The sequence below is a fragment of the Rousettus aegyptiacus genome, unplaced genomic scaffold, assembly GCF_014176215.1.
Source record: "Rousettus aegyptiacus isolate mRouAeg1 unplaced genomic scaffold, mRouAeg1.p scaffold_m13_p_1, whole genome shotgun sequence".
Classification (NCBI taxonomy): domain Eukaryota; kingdom Metazoa; phylum Chordata; class Mammalia; order Chiroptera; family Pteropodidae; genus Rousettus; species Rousettus aegyptiacus.
The window spans coordinates 20,306,098-20,326,807 of record NW_023416284.1 but is presented as its reverse complement, the minus strand read 5'-3'; the positions used below and the strand labels follow the sequence as shown (position 1 = coordinate 20,326,807).

Here is a 20,710-nt window from a genome sequence, read left to right as displayed (position 1 = left end):
TCCGACTCCTGCTATGAGCTAGTTCCTGGAACACGCTGTTGTCCTGAACTAGTCAAGCATGCAAAGTAATTTCCTGTACCTGGTAGCATTCACAGACTAGTACCCATGACTATTCCCGACCCCCTTTTTACCCTACACAATTCTTTGCCAAGTAGCTCGAAAAATATCACTTCACCTTGCAGCTGCTCAAGATGCACCTCCTATGTTTTTTCCCTTAATAAACTTTTAGTTGCCAGACTGAAGTGGTCTGCCTTTTTCTTAGGGTCTTTCCCTCCCCTCGCTACAAAGGTAAATTTTCAATCTCAAAGCTTTTTCCTGGTTCTGCACGTACTAATAGTTAGCAAGTTGAATACAGAATAATTCATCAAGACCAAATGAGTTTATTCCAGAAATGCAAGTTGAAGTAAAAAAATAAAAAATAAAAAAATAAACTACACCATATTACAGAATAAGGAGAATCGCCAAATGATCTTCTAAATAAATGTAAAAAATTCATACCTCATCTGTGATTGAAAAAAAAAAAAAAACTCAAACTGACGAGAAGGGGAACTCTTCATCTAATAAAGGACATTTATGATAAAACTATAGCTAATATCACACTTGATGTAATAGAGGTCTTTAGTCAGTGTAGTAAGGCAAGAAATAAAAGGCTTATAGGCTAGATAGTATTTGCAGATAATATTACCACGTTAACACAGAAAATTCTAAGAAACCTACTAAAAAGTTACCAAAAATGTTACTGTTAGGAAAATTGCGCCTGGTTATAGGACATAAGGTCAACATATAAAAATAAATTGTATATCTATCTATATACCAGCAATGACCATTTGAAAACTGAAAATCTTAATTAGCATTTATAATACCATAAAAAGCATAAGATACGTATGAATAAATTTAACAAAATATGTATAAAACCTGTACAATAAAAGGTACAAAACACTGCTAAGAAAAATTAAAGACATCATAAATAGGGAAATGTATCCTGTTCATACGTCAGAAGGTTCAGTATTATGTCAATCCTCCCCAAACTGATCTATACATTCAAAACAAACTCAATGAAATATCCAACAGATGTTTTCAAACAAATGGAAAAACTGAAGATGATTAAAAAAAGAAAAGGAAAAATCAAAGGGCCAAAACAATTTCAAGACTTATTATGAAGTTATAGTAATCAAAACAGTGTAATATTGGTGTAAGAATAGACATATATTTCAATGGAACAGAATAGAAACTTCAGAAATGGATCCATGTAAAGGATACTCTTTTCAATAAATGGTGCTAAAACTACTAGATATCCATATGTCAATAGGAAAAAGAAAAAAAAACTAAACCTCTGCTTTACAAAACTACAAAAAGTAGTGTATCATTTTGGAAAACAATTTGGCATCTCTTGCAAAGTTAAACGAACATATGATTCAGCAATTCCACTCCTAATTATTTACCCCAGAGAAATGAAAACACATATCCACACAAAAAGCTATATATGAATATTCATAGATGCTCTATTATTAATAGTCAAAAACCAGAATCAAATGTCCATCAACAAATGACTAAACTGTGGTATACGAGGAAAAATTCAGCAATAAAAGTATAGAATTACTGATACATACAACATGATGAATATTTAAAAATTTATTGCAAGGAAAAGAAGCCAAACACTAACGAGCACTTACTGCATGATTTCATTTACACGAAACTCTAGAGCTAAAGACAAATCTAATCTATGATGACCAAAAAGAAATTTGAGTCTTAGCCAGGGCTGAAGCAAGGACAGAAACAGATTGACTAGGATGGAGCATAAGAGAAATTTCTGTGGTGGTGGGAATGTTCTATGAATTTGATGGTTGTGATTTCACAGGTATATAAATTTGTCAAAACTCACCAAAGTGTATACTTAAAATGGGTGGATTTTAGTGAACGTAATGTATACCTCAATAAAGTTGATTTAAAAAAAAAAGTCAAGGCATACTTCTAGATAAACTAGGTTGGCTGCATGAGTTTATCTTCTTTGCTAACATCCCTCACTAAATTAGAAAAGAAAGGTCTCAATGATTTCAGCAACCATTTAAAGAAACAAGAATAAATGAAACTCAGGTAAGCAGAAAAAAGGAAATAAATGTTAGAATGGAAATCAATGAAACAGAAAACAGAAAAAAAGAAAAATCAATGAAACAAAAGCTGGGGTTTTTTGTTTGTTTGTTTTAGAAGATTCATAATATTTCTAAAACTTTTAGCCAGACTGATTAGGAGAGCAAACACAGACTACCGATACCAAGAATGGTAGAGGACTATAGATACTATATAAAAGGCTAATAAGGGAATACTAACTTTATGCCAATGCATTTAACAACTTAGATGAAATAAATTCCTTGAAAGACTACCAACTCCCTGAAGGGAGATCAATTCTTCCGTAAACTCTTCCAGAAAACTGGAGAGGTGGGAACAGTTCCCAATTCATTCCATGAGGCCAGCATTTCTTTGATAGTAAGACCAGACAATAATATTACAAGAAAAATACAGACCTATATCCCTTATGAAGATAGATGCAAAAATGTGTCAACTCAATGCTATTATCACAAGAATAAGACCTAGAATGGAATGTATACGACTGGGACTATGATTGGGTTAACACTGAAAAATCATAATTCTAATTAATAGACTTAAAAAACTATATGATTATCTCAGCAGATGCAGAGAAAAGTATTTAACAAAACCCAAAATCTAATAAAAGTAAACTCTCCTGAAACTATATATAGGAGGGAACATCCTCAAGTTGATAAGAGTATTTAAGAGAAACCTATAACATGATAATTAATAATGAAAGACTAATTGTTTTCCTCCTAAGATCAGCAACAAGTTACTTGTATTACCTGTATTCAACACTGAACTAGAGGTTCTAAACAGTGCAATAAGGCAAGAAAAGTAAATAAAAGACATCCAAATTAGAAGGGAGTAAGTAAAAATGTCTTTATTTGCTGATGACATGTAGAAGGTTAAAGAATCCACAAAAAAGGTACCAAAACTAATAAGTAAATTTAGCAAGGCTGTAAAATATAAGATTAATGTACAAAACTTAAGTGAATTTCTATATACGAGCAATGAACAATCCTTGCTAAGAATAGGGGGAACTTGAATTCATGCACTGTTCGTAAGACTATAAAATGATACAACCACATTAGAAGAGTTTGGTAGTTTCTTAAAAGTTAGACATAGATCTACCATATGACAGTCATTTTACTCCTACATATTTGCTCAATAAATGAAAGCATAGCCATATAAAGATTTGTACATAAATGTTCATAATAGTTATATTTATAATAGTCAAAAATCGGAAAGAACCCAAATATCCATTGACAGCTGAGTGGATAAACAAATTGTGGTACAGCTAGATAATGGAATACTACTTAGCAATAAAAAATAAGCCCACCAACAAAATGATAAATTTCAAAATAATTATGATTCGAGAAGACAGGTTCTGAAAGAGTGTATATTACATGATTCCATTTATATAAAACTCTGGAAATTACAAACTAATCTATAGTGACAGCACATCAGTGGTTGCTTGGGGATTGAAGGGAGTAAGGTAAGGCTGGAGGGAGGAATTACAAAGGGGCACAAAGAAACTTTTGAGTGTGGTATGTTATCTTAATTGCAGTGAGTTTCATGGGTGTACATATATCTCAAAATCCAACAGATTGTATACTTAATAAATCTGTGCATTTTGTTGTATTTTAATTATAACTAAAAAAAAAAAAAAAGATCCTGAGAAAGCTAAGAAATCAGTTCATAAAATAAGAACATGTGAAAGAGAACAAAAACAGGAAAGAACTCTTCGAAGTCATATATGTGAATGTAAAAATAAAGAAGTCAATGAAAGAATAGAAACTATCCTAGAAAGTAGAATTAAAAGAAAGAGGCAGAACAAGGAGAGAAAAGATAAGAGACTTAGAAGATCAATTCTTTCAGTAATTATTTGCAGTTCCTTAAAGAAAGAAAAGATTATAGGGGAGAAACAATTATCTAAGAAATTAAAGAAATTCTTAGAACTGAGAGATACATGCCCAGATTAAAAGGCCCAACTGAGTACCTGGCATAAAGAATGGAAAGATAAAAAAGGAAGACCTGCATTAAGGTATCTCAATAATTAGTACAAATTTTCAAAATACAACAGAGACAACTCCATAAACTTCCAGAGAAAAAGACAGATGACACATAAAGGAATAAAAATTAAATTGGTACCAGAGTTCAGAGCAACACCGGATGTATGCCTTCAAAATTCTGAAGAAAAATAATTTTCAATCTAGAATTCTCTACCAAAGTGTCAATCAAGTGTGAAAAATAGAATAAAGACATTTCGGATATGGAGAGGCTTCCAAAATTTATCTTCTATGCACCATTTTTCAGAAATTCTCAGAGGATGTGCACCACTAAAACAAAAGATTAAGAAAAGAAGGAATGGGATCGAGGAGACAGGATTCAACCTCGGAAGGTAGCAAAGATAAATACTAGGATGACAGTTCTGTAGCAAGTCTAGAGAACAGGCAGTGCAGATTGCAGCAATAATACAGACAGCTCTACAAAGAAGGTCTCCAGGAAAAATTTAAAAAGGAATTTATAGATCACTGTGTATGACTGAGCATTTGCGGGAGGGGCAGGTGGGAACACTGATAAGGATTTAAGTTGCATTTGTAAAAAAATTAAGGATAAATTCATTCGTATTTTTAAAAATAAAAATGAATCAGGAAAAAAAGTGAAACCATAGTATACTACTGGCTTTGCGGTGAACAATATTTACTTAAATTGTAATACAATAAATATTGATTTAACAACCATTAGGATAGCTACTATCAGAAAATATAAAATAACAAGTGTTGGCAGAGATGTAAAGAAATTGGAACCCCTAGGCATTGTTGATGGGGCTGTAAAATAGTGCAACCACTATGTTAAACAGTATGGAGTTTCCTCGAAAAATTAAAAGTAGAACTACCATACATGATCCAGCAATCTCACTTCTGGGTACATGTCCAAAAGAACTGAAAGCAAGATCAAGAGTTACCTGCACACCCATATTCATAGCAGCACTATTCACAATAGCCAAGAGGTTACAGAGACCCAAATGTCCAATGAAGGGTAAATAGATAAACAAAATGTGGTATATACATACAGTGATATATTATTCAGTCATAAAAAGGAAAGAAATTCTGGCACACCATGAATGAACCTTGAGGAAATCCAAAAATCCTAAGTGAAATAAGCCAGTCACGAAAAGACAAGTACTAATAAGAGGTATCCAAAGTAGTTGAATTCATAGAAACAAAGTAGAATAGTGGTTACCAGGAGCTTTGGGGAGGGGAAAAACACTAGTTGCTTTTTAATGGGAAGACAGTTTGAGATTGTACAAGATAAAAAATTAGAATCCAGAGATGTTTCATAATGAAGTGAATAAACACTACTGAACTGTATACTTAAAAATGGTTAAGAAGGTAAATTTTATGTTTGTCTCCAACAATTTAAAAAAAAAGATTAATAGGGTTATGTCAGAAGACACAGGAGCCCACTTAAAAGAGTTTGTATTAGTCAAATTTGGGACAAATCAAAAAGAATAGTAACTATAATTGATTATAATACATTGATGTAAAAATATCCATGAATCAAGTTATACTAAAAAAAAATCTTTATAAAGAATGCTAGCTAATAATTGTAGAAGAAATGATATATTTAGAAAATCAATATTTTCTATCCAAGGATCATCGATGAATACTCAAAACATTAGGTGAATTGATGTGGAACGGGATATGTGGATGGTACGAAAGTTATCACCCCACAGATGACTTACTAATTACAAAAGGGAAATGTACCTTACAATGGAGAAATGTGACAGTTAACACTATAACAAAGTGATCAAACTTAGCATCACTATTAGTGGAACAACCTATTATCAGGCAGTACCTCCTAATTTGATAGAGGATGAATAGACAACAGTATCTATGAATTATTCCAGCCAAAAATACTTAATCTAAATCTATTCCCACCTCTAGACCCAACTTCCAGTTTACATGAAATACAGGTGATAGCAGAACAAATTAAATGACACAAGGAAACAAACAATTCAAAATGTGGGACAATCTACAAAACCAGGGACCTAGATTAAGAGAGACTAAGGAGACAATAAACACGTGAACCTTGATTAGATCCTGTTTTAACAATTTACAAGACATTTTTGGGACTGGGGAAACTGGAATATGGTGTGGATATTAGATGATTCTAAGAAATTATGAATATAAACTGGCAATAAATATATGAAAAATGTTTAACCTCACTAATAGAACAAAATATGTTAAAATTTACCTATCAAATTGTGACAATAAAAAATACAATTTGTGGGGGCAGGACAATCTGGTAACATGTAACAAAAGTTTTTAAAATGTTTATATACTTTACCCAGCAATTCCACTTCTAGGCATTCATCCTATAGAAATAAGAGTTGTACATAAACATTTATTGACCAGAATGTTCACTGCTGCATTACCAATGAAAATGGACACAACCTAATTATCCAAGATGGGAATAATAAAATATATACTTTGTAATCATTAAAAATCTGAATCTGAGATATTTAACATGGTAAAGTCTTTAAAATACCTTAAGTAAAAAGAAGAGAGTAGTTACTTTTTGTAATCTTAGGGGGCAGAACTAAGAACTACCACTAGAAATTACAGGGAGGTAGAGTTTGGCTCATAGTAAGGAATAATTTCTAACAACTAGAACTTTGAAAGCAATGAATGACCTTCATGAGGTAATGAGTTTTGCATTATTAGAACTCTAAGCAAAGACTAAATGGTCACTTGGCAAAGATACATGGAATAGATTTATGTGTTAAAAGATTAAAGAGAAGATATTAATGGTCTTTTTTCTACTCTAAGAACTTATAATTTCATATAAAGTTGTCCATTAGCTTGGATGTCAGGAAGTGGTTGGTAGTTCTTTGTAAATGCTAATAAATAACCACATGGCTCCAAACTAAAAAGAGATTACAACTGTATCAGAATAATGGAGTTGAAGGATGATTTATATTATTATATTATGAATCAGTAATATATACATTATTTATAAAATGAAAGAAGATGATTAACCCAATGGAAAGGATTCAAACTGAATTGGCAGGAACTACACTGGACTCTGTTCCCTACTAATTTCTCTACATCTATTAAAGAACTTGAAAAGTTATACTTTGTCAAGTTGAAATAGCACTAAACATGCTCCCTCTTTATATATAAACAGAGAAGAGATGAAGACTATGCTCTCGTCACCACTGCCAAATGGTATACAAAATCTTTAAATTTTGGATACATGAATACTGGGCAGTGGGAAGTGACACATGAACTTAGTATCACACTGGGTTCCTGGAAGACAGAAGCAAGCACTGGAAGCCTGTGGAATTTTTAGAAGTGGTAATGTTGAAAATTCTTAAAATATTCAACTGTCAAAAAAGAGTCTCCTAAAAGATGCACCTTTTAAAAAATAATATTTTATTATGGGAAATTTCAAATACACACAAGTGTATAATAATATAATGAACCCCCACGTACTCATCACTAAGTTTCATTTATCGACATTTTGTTAAAGCTGTTTCTTCTGATTTTCCAGGCTGTTTTTTGTTTTTGTTTTAAGACTTAAAAACAAACACTTGACATCATACTATTTCACCTATAAAATCTTCAATATGAAAAATATGCTTTCTTGCTAATGATACTAAGTAGTCAATAAATATTGTTAGTTATTATGGCTAGGCACTGTTTCATGCATTATACTTGTACTTACATGTATAGTTTTCACATAAGCTAAGCCTCATTATTACCCCTATTTTACAAATGAGAAAACTGAGTTTTTATTGGTTCGAGGTCACAGTCAGTAAGCAATGGTGCTTACATATGAATCCAGAAGTTAACTCTAGACTTTACACGCCCAACTACTACAATATGCTGTCTTTCCTCTATACTAGTTATTCTATCTGTTCCTTATGGGATATAGATTAGATTGCTGTGATAAAATGGGAAAGAGACTGCTGAATAGGATAAGACAATGAAAAAGATGCTATAAATAAGCACCTGCTCATTACTTTTCTTGTGAAAAGTTCTTTTCTAAATGCCCCAAATGAGAAAGAAAAATGTAACTGGATATATCGGTGTCAACTGCCTAGGATATAAAAGAGGGTCACGTCATGGAGGAAAAAGCAATGATCAAGCTTCTTAAAGAGGCAGAATATAGACAAACTTCTTTTAATCTGCCCCTCCAATGACCTGGGCAGTGTGAGAGAGTGGTTGGGGGGGGGGGGGTGGAGTCTTTAGTTCTACCAGACCTGTAAAATAGTTCAAGCAAAAGGATCTCACAAACAGAGGGCTGAGCAATCAGTATGAGTAGTATTTGACTGCTTAATGAAATATCTGGGTAAAAAATAAAAGGACCTGGAATCAAAAGTTCTTCTGACAAATGTTTCAAGAGTTATAAACCTTTCACTCACAGCTTTGTAAAACAAAACAAAACAAAACAAAACAAACTAGTAAATAATTCAAGATATGTGAAAGAAAGGGGAGATTCCTCTTATCTTTGGCCAAAAAATTCTTATAAAACTCTCCCTAGTGATCTTGGAATAACTGAACTAATTATCTTTTCTGTGGAGCCTACCTAGAGCATCCTCTTTCCCCATCTTTTGCTCTCCCCAAACACAAACAGAAGGGCTCTTTCCTACTCCTACTGTACTTCATACAGAATTCTATTAGAGAAGTAAACAATATTGCAGTGTAATTATCTTTTCCTTCTCCGGACTATCAATTCCCAGGGGGCCAAGATCATACTTTACTTCTCTTTACATTTCCAATCCCTAATCTTCAAACCTAGCACTACTGAAAGTACTCAAGAAAGGTTTGCTGAATGAATAGAGAATGAAGCTACAGATGACAGATCTTTGTGAGAAGGAATTCTTTTATCGGTATCTTTCTGTTACCAATGGGGCAATCTGAACTCTGGCATTGCCCCAGTGGCATGGGGTGGTTCTCGGTTCTTCATTGCCGACACAGCAAAGAATTACATATCAGCGAGATGTTTAAAAAGATTACAAGTATATTTTAGAAGGAGACAGGCCACATTATGGAAGGCTGTAGCCCTGTGAAATTTGGGAAGTGAAAAGATAAAAATTGAGTATGCTCCAAGGGAAGAGCAGATTCTCAGCAAAGAAGGCTGTAACAACCCTCTTTGAGAAAGTCTACTATGGCCACAATGGTTGGTTACAAAGGCATTCCTGAATGACTGGCATGTGAGGTCATTTTGATTGACATCTGACTGCTATATAACTCCCTGCTTCATGTGCATGCAGTTACCCAGAATTCAATGTTATAATTAGATTCATGAACTTACAGGCACAGGAATAATATTATAATGATAGCATAATGAGGCTGACGTTGTGGGCAGGTTAGGGTATGACCTTCTGCGCAAGTGTCAGTGGCCGGCCGATTAAACCAGCTATACATTTATGGCCCTCCAGTCCTTTGTCTCTCAGGATGCCCGAGTGATTCTTTAACTACAAATGGGGTGTTCTTTGGGCAGTCTTTGGGTGGTCTCTGGGCTGAGCTTTCATTCTTTTGTTCATGTCACTCATGTCTAACTATCTAACATCTCTAACCAATGCACCTTCGGTACAGCCCACAAGTTTTTTAGTTGTTTTCCCATGAGCCAATAGTTCTGGATGAATAACATGAACTATAGTCTCTTGAGGACTGGAGAAAGAATCTAGCCAGTTTGGTTTGCAATAGGTTTTAATGAACTAGGGATGACTAGGCCTGAAGAATGTCAAGGTAGCCAAAGCCTTTCCAGAGCTTTTATTCAGATGCCAAGATGCGGGAAGGAATTTGAAATGCCTGCTTTTTTACATTTAAATGCTAAAGACAATAGGGAAAATACACAATTCCAAATAAAAATCAATGATTATTAAGCAGTGCCTGGTCATCCCCCTCAACTACTTTTCAGACAAAAAAATCCCTAGCAAAAAATACCGGTCTGGTTATAACCCTCAGCCATGGGAAGGTACTCTTAATATACTGGTATGAGTCTCTTTGGACCCCTAATACTGGTTAGCCCAGCCACTTTGAGGATTATCTGGGTAGGCAATTCCTTAAAGTGAAAATTTGGAAAGAAAGTTATCTTTCTTATCAGTTAAGAAAATTCAAAACAATTTCCCAGTTTAAGCTATATTACACTGGGAAAAAACGTCCCATTACATCCTTACATGCTATTATTTGGTTACCATGTTACCTTGGTTATTAGAGTCCACTGGGCCTTCTATATGAGCAAAGACATTCTTGAGATAAATTTGCTTCTTCTGTTCTAGATCTGATTGTGAAAATGTCGGAACATTAGTCCTTGAACAAAATAAACCAAGAGAAAAAACAGTCCATTAAAATCGTGAGTATAATGCTTTCTTGAGAGAAGTCATATACTGCTAATCAGAACTTCCAGAGGCAAAATACTAAGAACAATTGACAGAAAATAGTGTTAGTCACATAATATGAAGCTAAAATAAAATATGGAGTTGAGAGAAAAAAGAAAATGAGAAATATATACAATCTTCCATTGAGAAGGCATAGGAAAGTGAAGACTACCTAGTACCTCAAGAATTTGAGTAATTCAAGGTTAGTCAGAAAATAGCTAACTTCATAAAGCCACAGAAAAACTGATAAAGACCAAAGAAAAACCCCCAAAACCAAAACCAAACAAAACAAACAACTGAATCTGGCAATTAGAACATTGGTGACCTTGGCAAGAACAATGAAATGCCTAGCCCTTGCTCATACTGACTGCACTATACTGAGGAGTCTGTGGATGAGAATGTTGAGAAAGTCAATTTATTACTGTTCCAAGTAGACTGGCTTGTGTTCTCTGGTATAATTTCCATTGTAAGCAATGTAGTTTCTCTTAAATTATGCAAACAAATAAAAACAAAACAAAATGAGGATTGGGGTGATAGTCAACAGGGATTTTAGCCTTATTTGTAATGTTTTAAATTTTCAAAAGCAGAATAAATATATTATCTGTGTAATCAAAGATTCTTTTTAAAAATCTTATTGTAAGGAAGACAATGTGGCTCAACCTAAAAAACAGCTTTCCTAATTGAAAATCCCCATGTAGATACACTGCCATCTCCTGGAAACAAGAGCATAGATTGAAAAGGTGACCCAAATCTTCAACCTCTATAAAAATTTTCCCCAAGGACAGTTGAATTCAAGTTGGGAGAGATGATTAAATGCTTTTCTAGTTATATTTTAACATTTTTGTTAAAAATTATTCTAACCTCCTACCATATGTGATCAGGCTTTCCCATACATAGGAAAAGAAATCTTTTAATAATGTCTTTTTTGCTCTTCAAAATAATCCTGTGAGGCAGCAGAAAGGCATCATTAGCCTCATTTTATTGAGAAACTGAGGTCAGAGATTATTTGACTTGCCCAAGGTCACACAGCTGGATATTGGTGGTTCTAAACTTCAAGTATGCCTGCTCCTGGTACAGAGTTTTTTGTCCACACTACAAGGAAACTGAAGAGGGAAAGAAAGAAATTCAAGAGAACCAAAAGAAATCAGAATATTTCATTATACTGTTACCTTGTTTTGGCTTGCAGAACAGGAATGACTTTGCCTAGTCTTCTCTCAGGGGCTTTCAGCTTCCCAGAATCCTTGTCAAGAACATCCTGCTTTTTTTTCAGAGCATAAGGAAAGATGATCCTTAGTTATAATAACTGAGCATACTATTTATGAAAATATTCTTAAACTAAAGGACTCAAAACTTATCCTTGACCCCCAACTGTATACCAAGAACAATGGTGGGTGCTTTAACTGAGATTGTAACTGTAATCTTAAGGAAAAAAAGGAACCCTAAGCAGTAGAGGTTATTAATCACATTTGGCAGAAATGGAATCAGGCTCAAAGAGGTTAAGTAAATTGTCCAAGATTTTTCAGCTCTTCCGAGGCTGACTCAGAGCTGGTGCTATATCTCATATAGCAATATAATTAAAGATTGAGACTTAGGCTAAAGCCTAAAGGAAAAATAACAGTAAAATCATCATCTGTAATTATTCAATAAATAATAATTTAATATCACATGCATTACTGTAAGTATATTATTTTAATATTTACTATATCATTAAATATTATTTACTCCAATTTATAGATAAGAAATGTGAAGGAAAAGAGAGGCTAAACAATTTGTTAAGGGTGTCAGTGCTAGACAGGATTCAAACCCCAATTTGTCTATATACAAAGCTCTGCTATTCAGCTGCTATTCTATTCATTTTGAAATAATATACTTACTTTGTTTGACGAGCTGGAAACAACTGGAAACTTCATTTCACAACTTGATTTATGGGATCCATTTCTCCACGATGACGCCATATTAGGAGTCTCTGAATGGTTCAAGATCTGAGAGGATACAGGTTTAAGTTTCTTACTGTCAGGCATACTTTTATCAGAGGCAGTTTGTTGAAAGTTATTGTTTGGAGAAGGCAGAAGAGACCCATCCCAGGCAGAGTTATCAGGGCTGATCTCTTCAGATTCAGTGCAAAGTTTGCTCTTATCTGGGCTAAGACCATCTTCTCTCATTTCTTCTCCAAGGGAGGAGGGTTTTTCAGTATCTTTGGAGGTATCAGTCTTGTCCTTATCAAGTACAGCATCACAAATTGTTGGATCAAATGGTGCAACAACTGTTAATTTTACCGGATTCTTTTCTAGTACAGAGCGTCTGTTTAATGGTTTAGTAGGAGTTGGTCCATTACCAACTGATGTACTTAGTTGAGGTAATTTGAAGAGGCCGGGAGTCTCAGCTACTGGTCCCAAGCTGTACAACAAATTTTTCTCTTGTGGAGTGTCAGGGAGAATTTGACTTCCTCTCTCTCCCTTCTCAACGTGACTGCTGTCATCTTTAAGCAATCCTCCTCTATAAGAAAAGTGCTCATTTGATTGGTCATCATCCTTCAATAGCTCCTGAATCTCTTCCTCTGTGAAACTGAGATGGTCATCATCTTCTTCTCCATCAGACAACTCCAGCAAAGAGTCATCCAATTCATCCTCATCTGAGGAATCCCAAGAAAATGGAGCATTGTCTTTAGGCAAGACAGAGGTACCAGAAGGCTGTTCAGAAGGCATTAGTGAGCACATCATATCTGAAGAAATAAGAGGCAGTTTTGCTGAGGAACAGGAAATAACTTTTACCAACTCTAATCTGCTCTATAGAATGGTGGCGTCCTAATATTTCAAATTCTTTGCACTGTGACCTGTAACATAAAAAATAATGTAAAAATATTTAACCTCACCAGAATCAGGGAAATACATATCAGAATAATCAAATACTTTTTTTCCAATCAATATGCTAACACTTAAGATGACATGATAATCTAGGTAGGTGGGGATGTGAGAAAAAGCCCCCTACACACTATCAGTGAGAATATAAATCAGCACAATATTTTGTGGAGAGTAATTTGGAAGCACCATCGGACCCAGGAATTTCACTTCTGGAAGTTTAACCTACAGAAATACCTATACAAATGCACATGGATATATTTATAAAGATGTCCAAAGCAGCATTATTCAAAATAGCCAAATATTGGAGACAACATAATTGTCCATCACCAAACAGTACAGTAAAATCATGGTACATTCAAGCTACATACTATTTACACCTACAGTAGTCTCCCCTTATCTGCTGTTTCACTTTTCACTGTTTCAGCTACCTGAGGTTTCAGTTACCCGAAGTCAAGCAAGTTTCAAAAATGTTAAATGGAAAATTACAAAAATAAACAATTCTTAAGTTTTAAATCACACCGTTCTGAGCAGCATGACCAATCTCACACCACCCCACTGTCCTGTCCAGAACGTCTAGAATTATCCCTTTGCCCAGTGTATATCCGTGCCGTATACATTACCTTCCCGTTAGTCACTTAGTAGCCACCTCTGTTATCAGATCAACTGTCATGGTATCACAGTGCTTATGCTCAAGTTACCCTTATTTTAATAATGGCCCCAGAGCACAATAATGATGTTGGCAATTCAAGTATTGTAAAGAGAAGCTGTAAAGTGCTTCCTTTACGTGAAAAGGAATGTATATATAGGAAAAAACATAGTATACAGAGGGTTCAGTACTATCTGCAGTTTCAGGCATCCAGTGGGGGTCCTGGAACATATGCCCCATGGATAAGTGAGGACTACAGTATTTAAATACACAATGAAGTAGACCTGTAATATACTGTCATGGAATAATATCCACCACATATAAACAAGACAAATATATATTATGTAAAATGTTTAAATTTTCAGTTGACACTTTTTAGAAAAACAAACATATTACTTGTGAAATTCAAAAAATAATAATAAACTTTAAGAATACAAGAAGAATTGTCTTCCATACTGTGTGGAGCTGCTGGCATGATCTCTGCCTTTGCCACGAGACCAAATGGAAAAAGGTTTCAGCTCCTGCTAGCTGTTCCTTTCAGGAGACTTGTCAAAATGATTGACTCCCACCTTCCTGCAGGCATAAAGAAAATTAGAGGATCTTCTCATCACTTTCAACTCCGCTAATTACAAAGTCAACTGTATTATGCTTTAAGGTGCTCCATGTATTAATTTTGATCTTGATTTTTTTTTTTTAAATACCAGAAAGTTGGATTTTGAGTCAAGAACATCCTTCAGAGGAAAAATTATGCAACCAAGGAACTAGTTTTGCTGCAATAATTTACTTTCTTGAGAGTATCGTTTGCTCTAGTAGGATGAATACTGGCTTGGGAGTCCAAAGACCTGGATTGTAGTCCTGGTTCTGTCAATAACCAGCTATAATAATTTAGGCAAGCCACTTAATCATTTGGCCTTGCTTCCTCACTTATAAAATGGGGAAGGGATGGAAAATGGGGACTAGGCAATGTCTAATTTCACCAAAATCTAAAAGTTAATCATGACCACACATACAAAAGTTTCATTTTCAATACATATATAAATGCAAAGAACAGGTCTGAAAAACATAAAATTGATGAATGCTATCACCTGTGGGGGACTGAGAGCGGTCAAGGGGAGCATTCAGTCAGTATCACTTTACTTTTCTACTTTAATATTTATATATTACTTGTTTAACTAAAACCTAGTTTTTAAACAGCTAATGATTGATCTGTAATTATTTTCTAGATGGGAAAGGTGATAGAAAGCTATCACATGTTAACATGTGAGAAGCTATAAAAAAAACACTTAAACACCAAACTCAATAATTTGGAAAATTTCTTATAGTCCTTTAACTGTGAATTTTCCTCTCTCCAGTTCCCTCCATACCACACCCTGAATTTTAGCTTTAGTTCCTGTTTTCTTTCAGAAAACATTCCTGAGCTATCACACAGCACTAAGCTAGGTAATAGGTTTCTATATGATTTCTAAGAAATAAAGATGTAGTTTCCACCCTCGAGGAATGTATAATCTTGCCAGTGAGACAACATTTAAAGGTATACATCAATATGAGGAAATATAAAATGGTATGGAAATAAGGTACTGGAGAAAAAGAAAGGTAAGAATCATAGAATTTTAAAATTAAAAGAGACCTATGTAATGCACAGCATGGTTACTACAGTTAACAATACTGTATTTTATTCTTAAAAGTTGTTAATAGATCTTAAAAGTTCTCATAAGAAAAAAATGAGAACTATCTTACATATGTTAACTAAACATTGTGGTGATCATATCACAATATCGACATATATCAAACCATTATGTTATACATCTTAAACTAATACAAAACTGAGGAATAAATAAAAGGAAAAAGAAGGAACCTTAGTTAAACTTATTCATCTTAGAAATGAAGTGGGACAGAAAGGGAAGAAATATTAAGCACCTATTATAAAGCAGGCACCATGATATATTTTACAACTTCGATTTAATCCTGCAACTTAATTCTGTAACAGATCTTACCAAAGAAACGAAGGTCCATACATTTGTATTGGTCCAAACATTGCAAATGGACCAAATAAGGTTCATTCATTGCTAATGGCTAATGTGTCTTAAACTTACAGCTGCCGATTTTTATCTCTTATTTTACCAGCAACTGTTGTGAGAGAGTTCCAGGCACTGAAGCAGGTGCCTCTATGGTAAGAAAAGTAATATCTCTACCCAACAACTAAACTTTTTATAGTTATTTCTTTCTGAAGCAGTAAGAAACAAAGTTTACTTTTGGAAAATTTTTTTTTTACCTAAAGTCTGTAGCTGTCAAGCACAAATATCACAGGCACTGGGGTTAAGTAGCAACATTTCTGAGAAGCCCTTTTAGAGCTAATACCCCCACTCTCACTCCAACTCCTTCCAAAAGGTCTAGTCCAAGCACCTGCTTGACCAAATGAAGAGTTCAATAGATTTTTCACCCTTGGGAAACTAAAGTTTGGAGGAATAAAGTAACAACCAACTACACAAAACTAGCAATTGTTGAACAAAGATCCAAACCCAGGTCTAATTCCAAAGGCAATGTTTTTTCTTGTTTTTGTTTTTTTCCTACCACCCTTCCCCAGGGTCAGTCAGCAAATGGCAAAGTCTTCTACATTCACTACATCCTCTAATGCACGTGAAAGATTTTGGTGCCTTGGCAAAAATAATTTAAGCCACCTTATTATTCAAAGCCTTCCCTTGACTTCCCAGCCAGAACGGAAGAACAAGAGAAATACCCCTGAATGTAATCAAACTTCGCTGGAAGAAAAACATCATTACTTTACTGTGCACACAAAGAAACAATCAATTCCTATGCCACACAACATCCAGGGGCACCGGACTGGCTCTTCTGAGTGTCTCTCACAGAATGTTTCAATAGGTCTGGGAGAAAAAGCTTGCAAAATACCATACACATATAATTTTTAACTTGTAAAAATCATTCTCTTCATAATTTTATCTCCTCATTTTTAAATAATTTAATTAAAAACATATATAAAAATAACATAATTGCATAATGAAACCCCCACATACCCACTCTCAGCCCCAACCACTTTCAACCCATAGCTAATATTGCCCCATGCACCTCCCCTCTTTACCGGATTATTTTGAAGCAAATTCCAGGCATCACATCAGTTCATCTGTAAATAACAAGAATTCCTTATCATAAAATATCCAGTTTAGATTTCCAATTATTGTCATACTTTTTTTAAGATTTAAAAAAAATCAGTATCCAAATAAGGCCCATATATGGCAATTGGCTGATAGATCTTGTACTTTAATATATATATTTTCCATTTTTTCCTTGTAATTTGTTAAAGAAATGATACCATAAATTGTATATGGATACATACATATGTCATTAAATTAAAATATGCATAGGAATAAGAAACAACAAATCCAGGATAGTGGTTACCTCTGGTTGTGGGGAGGGAAGAGGAATGACAAGGAAGAATAAGAGCTTCAATTCTATCTGTAATGTTTTATTTCTTAAAAAAAGAAAGAAAAACAAACAAACAAAAAAAACAAGAAATAAAATACCTAAAACAAACATGGCAACAAAAGATAAAGCTGAATGGTGGGTATAATGGTATTCATTATTATCTCACTCCCTATAATTTTTATATGCTTGAAATATTTGATAATAAAAACATTTTAAATTAGATGTTCATGAGGAAAGATACAATGATTACATTCTGGTTTCAAATGTCTTCCCCTATAAAATAAGAACCATCGTAATACCTCATGGAGTTGTTGGAAAAAATGAGATCACGAACCTAAAGTGCTTGGCACACTATACGCACAACGTAAAAGCTAAATAAGTAGTGGCTCTACTTAATTCACCCCACCCTCATCACCTCTTTGACTCCTGAAGAGTCTAAAGAGAAGCATAGGAATGGTAGAAAAAAAAACAGTGCTAAACTGGTAAGGAATTTCCCTAGTCCTTGCTTTTTAAGAAATTATCTGGTATGCTCTAATCTCTTCTAGTTTAACCCAGCATTCAGTCACATTGTCACTAAAGACCAGGCAGTACAGATATCTCAACTATCAGGTAAATTCTGCAAATTAATGGTCATTGAATTATCTTGTAAAGAGAAACTAAACTAAAATTCAGAGACCTCAGAAATTCACATGAAATCTTTGAACCTCAATACAGATGAGAATACTCATCTGAAAAATGGGGAATTATTTGGTTAACTTCAAACACATATTATCATGAGGATCAAATGAGGGTATGTTTGTGAAAGCACGCTAAACCTAAAAGCCCTATACTAATGAAAGTTGATATTTTATGAATTGGGGGTGGGGATCTCTGATAAAACTGAAGTTCTAAAGTGAAGTTCCACAAGACGGTACTTCTCTGCCATTCTACCATCACCTGCCTTTTTTGGCACTTGCTTTGTAACCTCCACCTAAAATATGAAGATCTCTTTATTTTTAAAGGAAGAATTTTTTCCCATCACCCAAGTCTGTCTCTTAATTTTTCTGCTCCCCATCCCTCTGTGACCCTATTCTGTCCTTCCATGTCTCATCTGTCCACCCCCTTCTTCACACTTCAGTTTACCACGCCCCCGCTCTGTTCTCTAACCTCCTGGTTGCAACCTCAGAAACTGGTTCCCTTTCTATTTTTATCATACCTAAGAAACCTATTTGCCTTAGAGCACAAAGCTTTATTCAGGCCACTTAAAATGGCAACAGCAGACAACCCCATATCCCTCTTTCCAGGCTCTAAAACCAAGACCATTAATTACCAAGCTGGATCTGATCGATATGACCAAGGGCAAGGATTATTTCCAAGGGACAGAATTTCCCCACTGGCCTTTGATTTCCAACTTTTCCCAAATGCAATACATGTGAGGCACAGTGCACAAAAGGAACTCAGTAGGCTGTACCACTCCATAAAGGGGGCATAACGTTTAAACAAAATCAAAGTGAACTGAAATTATCTGTAAGACTTGTGCAACTCCCTTTGAGGTAACAGTAAACACTGTAGGACTGTAAGAGTGAAAAATTCTCCAGTAAATTAGTCACTAGGGCAAGACGGGGAGCAGTGATATCTTCAAGCGCCAGCTCCCAAGAAAGAAAAAAAAAAAAAACGAACAACATCATCGCCAGGATGCAGATAACAGAACTGGCTACCAGGCCCTGTTTGCTATAAGATTTAAGAGTCCCCCAGAAACAACATTTTTTCACCAGACGATAACAGCCAACTTCTGCTTCTATAATCTGCTCAATGTATAACTAGGGTGTAGCTCTAGGAGATGTCCTGTGCAAAGATATACTAATGGCTAACTTCTGCAAACCTGCTTGCTTGTTTAATGTAGTTTTAGGCTTCATAAGCTGCCTCCTCTGTAAGCTGGGGGCTGATTCTCTAGTGGGGAGAGTCAGTCGCCAGCCGGCTAATAAAGGCACATAATTAATTTCAATTGGCTCTGTGGGTCTCAGATTTAAATGCACCACAACAGAACAGAAAAATCCAAGGCTGGAAACCTCTGCTTTAAGTAACATTTCATTTTTAATGGCCCCAGGACTACTCCCACATGGGCATAGGAGACCAAATATTACTAAGCTGCAACACTGCGTTTCTTTTTTAAAAATAATTCAGGTTTTCTAAAGCTTAGAGTCTCTAACACGTCCACAAGAAACTGGAGGTCAGGTGTGGGCAGCAGGTGGGCAATTCATTTCTTGGCCTGCTTCAGGGCCCACCCTGCGTGCCAACTACCTTTTCTCCAGCCCAGGGAGGGAACTGGTGGCGCTGCCAGTTCTAGAGAGCCAGGAGAAAGGGTGGCCCAAACCCACCCTTCGGGGGATGCCGCCTGACCTGCACTCCTTTGGAAGTACAACAGCCGTCAGCACAGTATCGCCCCAGAGCAGGGCCCTTGCACTTCCCTCCTCCCTCCTCCGAAAAGACCAAGAATTCCCGCCTCCCCGTGGAAGGCGGGAGAAGCTCGGGCTTGATCCCAACCCCTCCCCCAGCAGGGGCAAAACTGCCCGTCCGCAGTCTAGAGTGGGTGGGTATCTCTCTTTCTGAGGATGGCTGCCCACACCCACACCGCAGCAAGACGAAGGCCCCCGCTCTCCCGAGGGGCGGGTCACCTCCTCCCCACAACATCCAGGCGCGGGGAAAAGACCGCGATCTCCTCCCTAGCTACACCCTTCCCCGAGTGGGGCAGGGGGCAGCGGCATCGTCCACCCACCTACACATCCATTCCCCTCGCCCCTACTGGGCAGGGAGAACCGACGTAGCTCCCAGCCTCTCAGACCGCCAAACAGCCTCCCTTTTCCTCAGCAGGGTGAGGGGCACCTATCACCCGCCGACGTGGGGGTGGGGGCAGGAAAATTCTCCCCCTCCCGCCGCCATCATCTCAGGAACGAAAACGAGCCCTTCTCCCAGCAGGGTGAGGGCCTCCCAAACCCTCAAAGGGGCGGATGGCGTGCGCAACCCCTTGAAGAAGCAACAGGCGCCCCCGTCCCCCTCCCAGCCAGGGAACGCCGACCCCCTCGTCCTTCCCGCTCTTCACCTCCGGAAACCGGGCCGAAACCTAGGCGAAAGACCGCGCCTCACTCCGCCCCCTGCGCCATTTTATCGCCCCCCTCCGCGACCTCCCCCACTCGAAGCTGCCAGGCCAGCGCCAGAGGTAGGGCAAACAAGCAGTGATTGGCAGGAAACCGCCCCGCCTCTCGGGGGGGTGCCCCTACGCAGGCGCTGCAACCCCGCCCT

At 36.3% G+C, this 20,710-nt stretch overlaps 1 protein-coding gene across 17 annotated transcripts in view; it reads right to left on the bottom strand.

Moving 5' to 3' along the window:
* Positions 1-20,710, bottom strand: part of LOC107513606 (S100P binding protein) — a 40,983-nt gene that overhangs the window by 11,499 nt on the left and 8,774 nt on the right. The window contains exons 1-6 of one of the 17 annotated variants that reach the window (XM_036223948.1): positions 20,511-20,607; positions 17,088-17,129; positions 14,447-14,563; positions 12,358-13,316; positions 11,653-11,741; positions 10,309-10,415 (exon numbers count right to left, since the gene is read on the bottom strand). In XM_036223948.1, coding sequence (XP_036079841.1) covers positions 10,309-10,415; positions 11,653-11,741; positions 12,358-13,203 — 1,042 coding nt within the window. In that variant the 5' untranslated portion in view covers positions 13,204-13,316; positions 14,447-14,563; positions 17,088-17,129; positions 20,511-20,607. The other 16 variants (XM_016150493.2, XM_016150494.2, XM_036223908.1 and 13 more) reach the window with 16 other exon arrangements.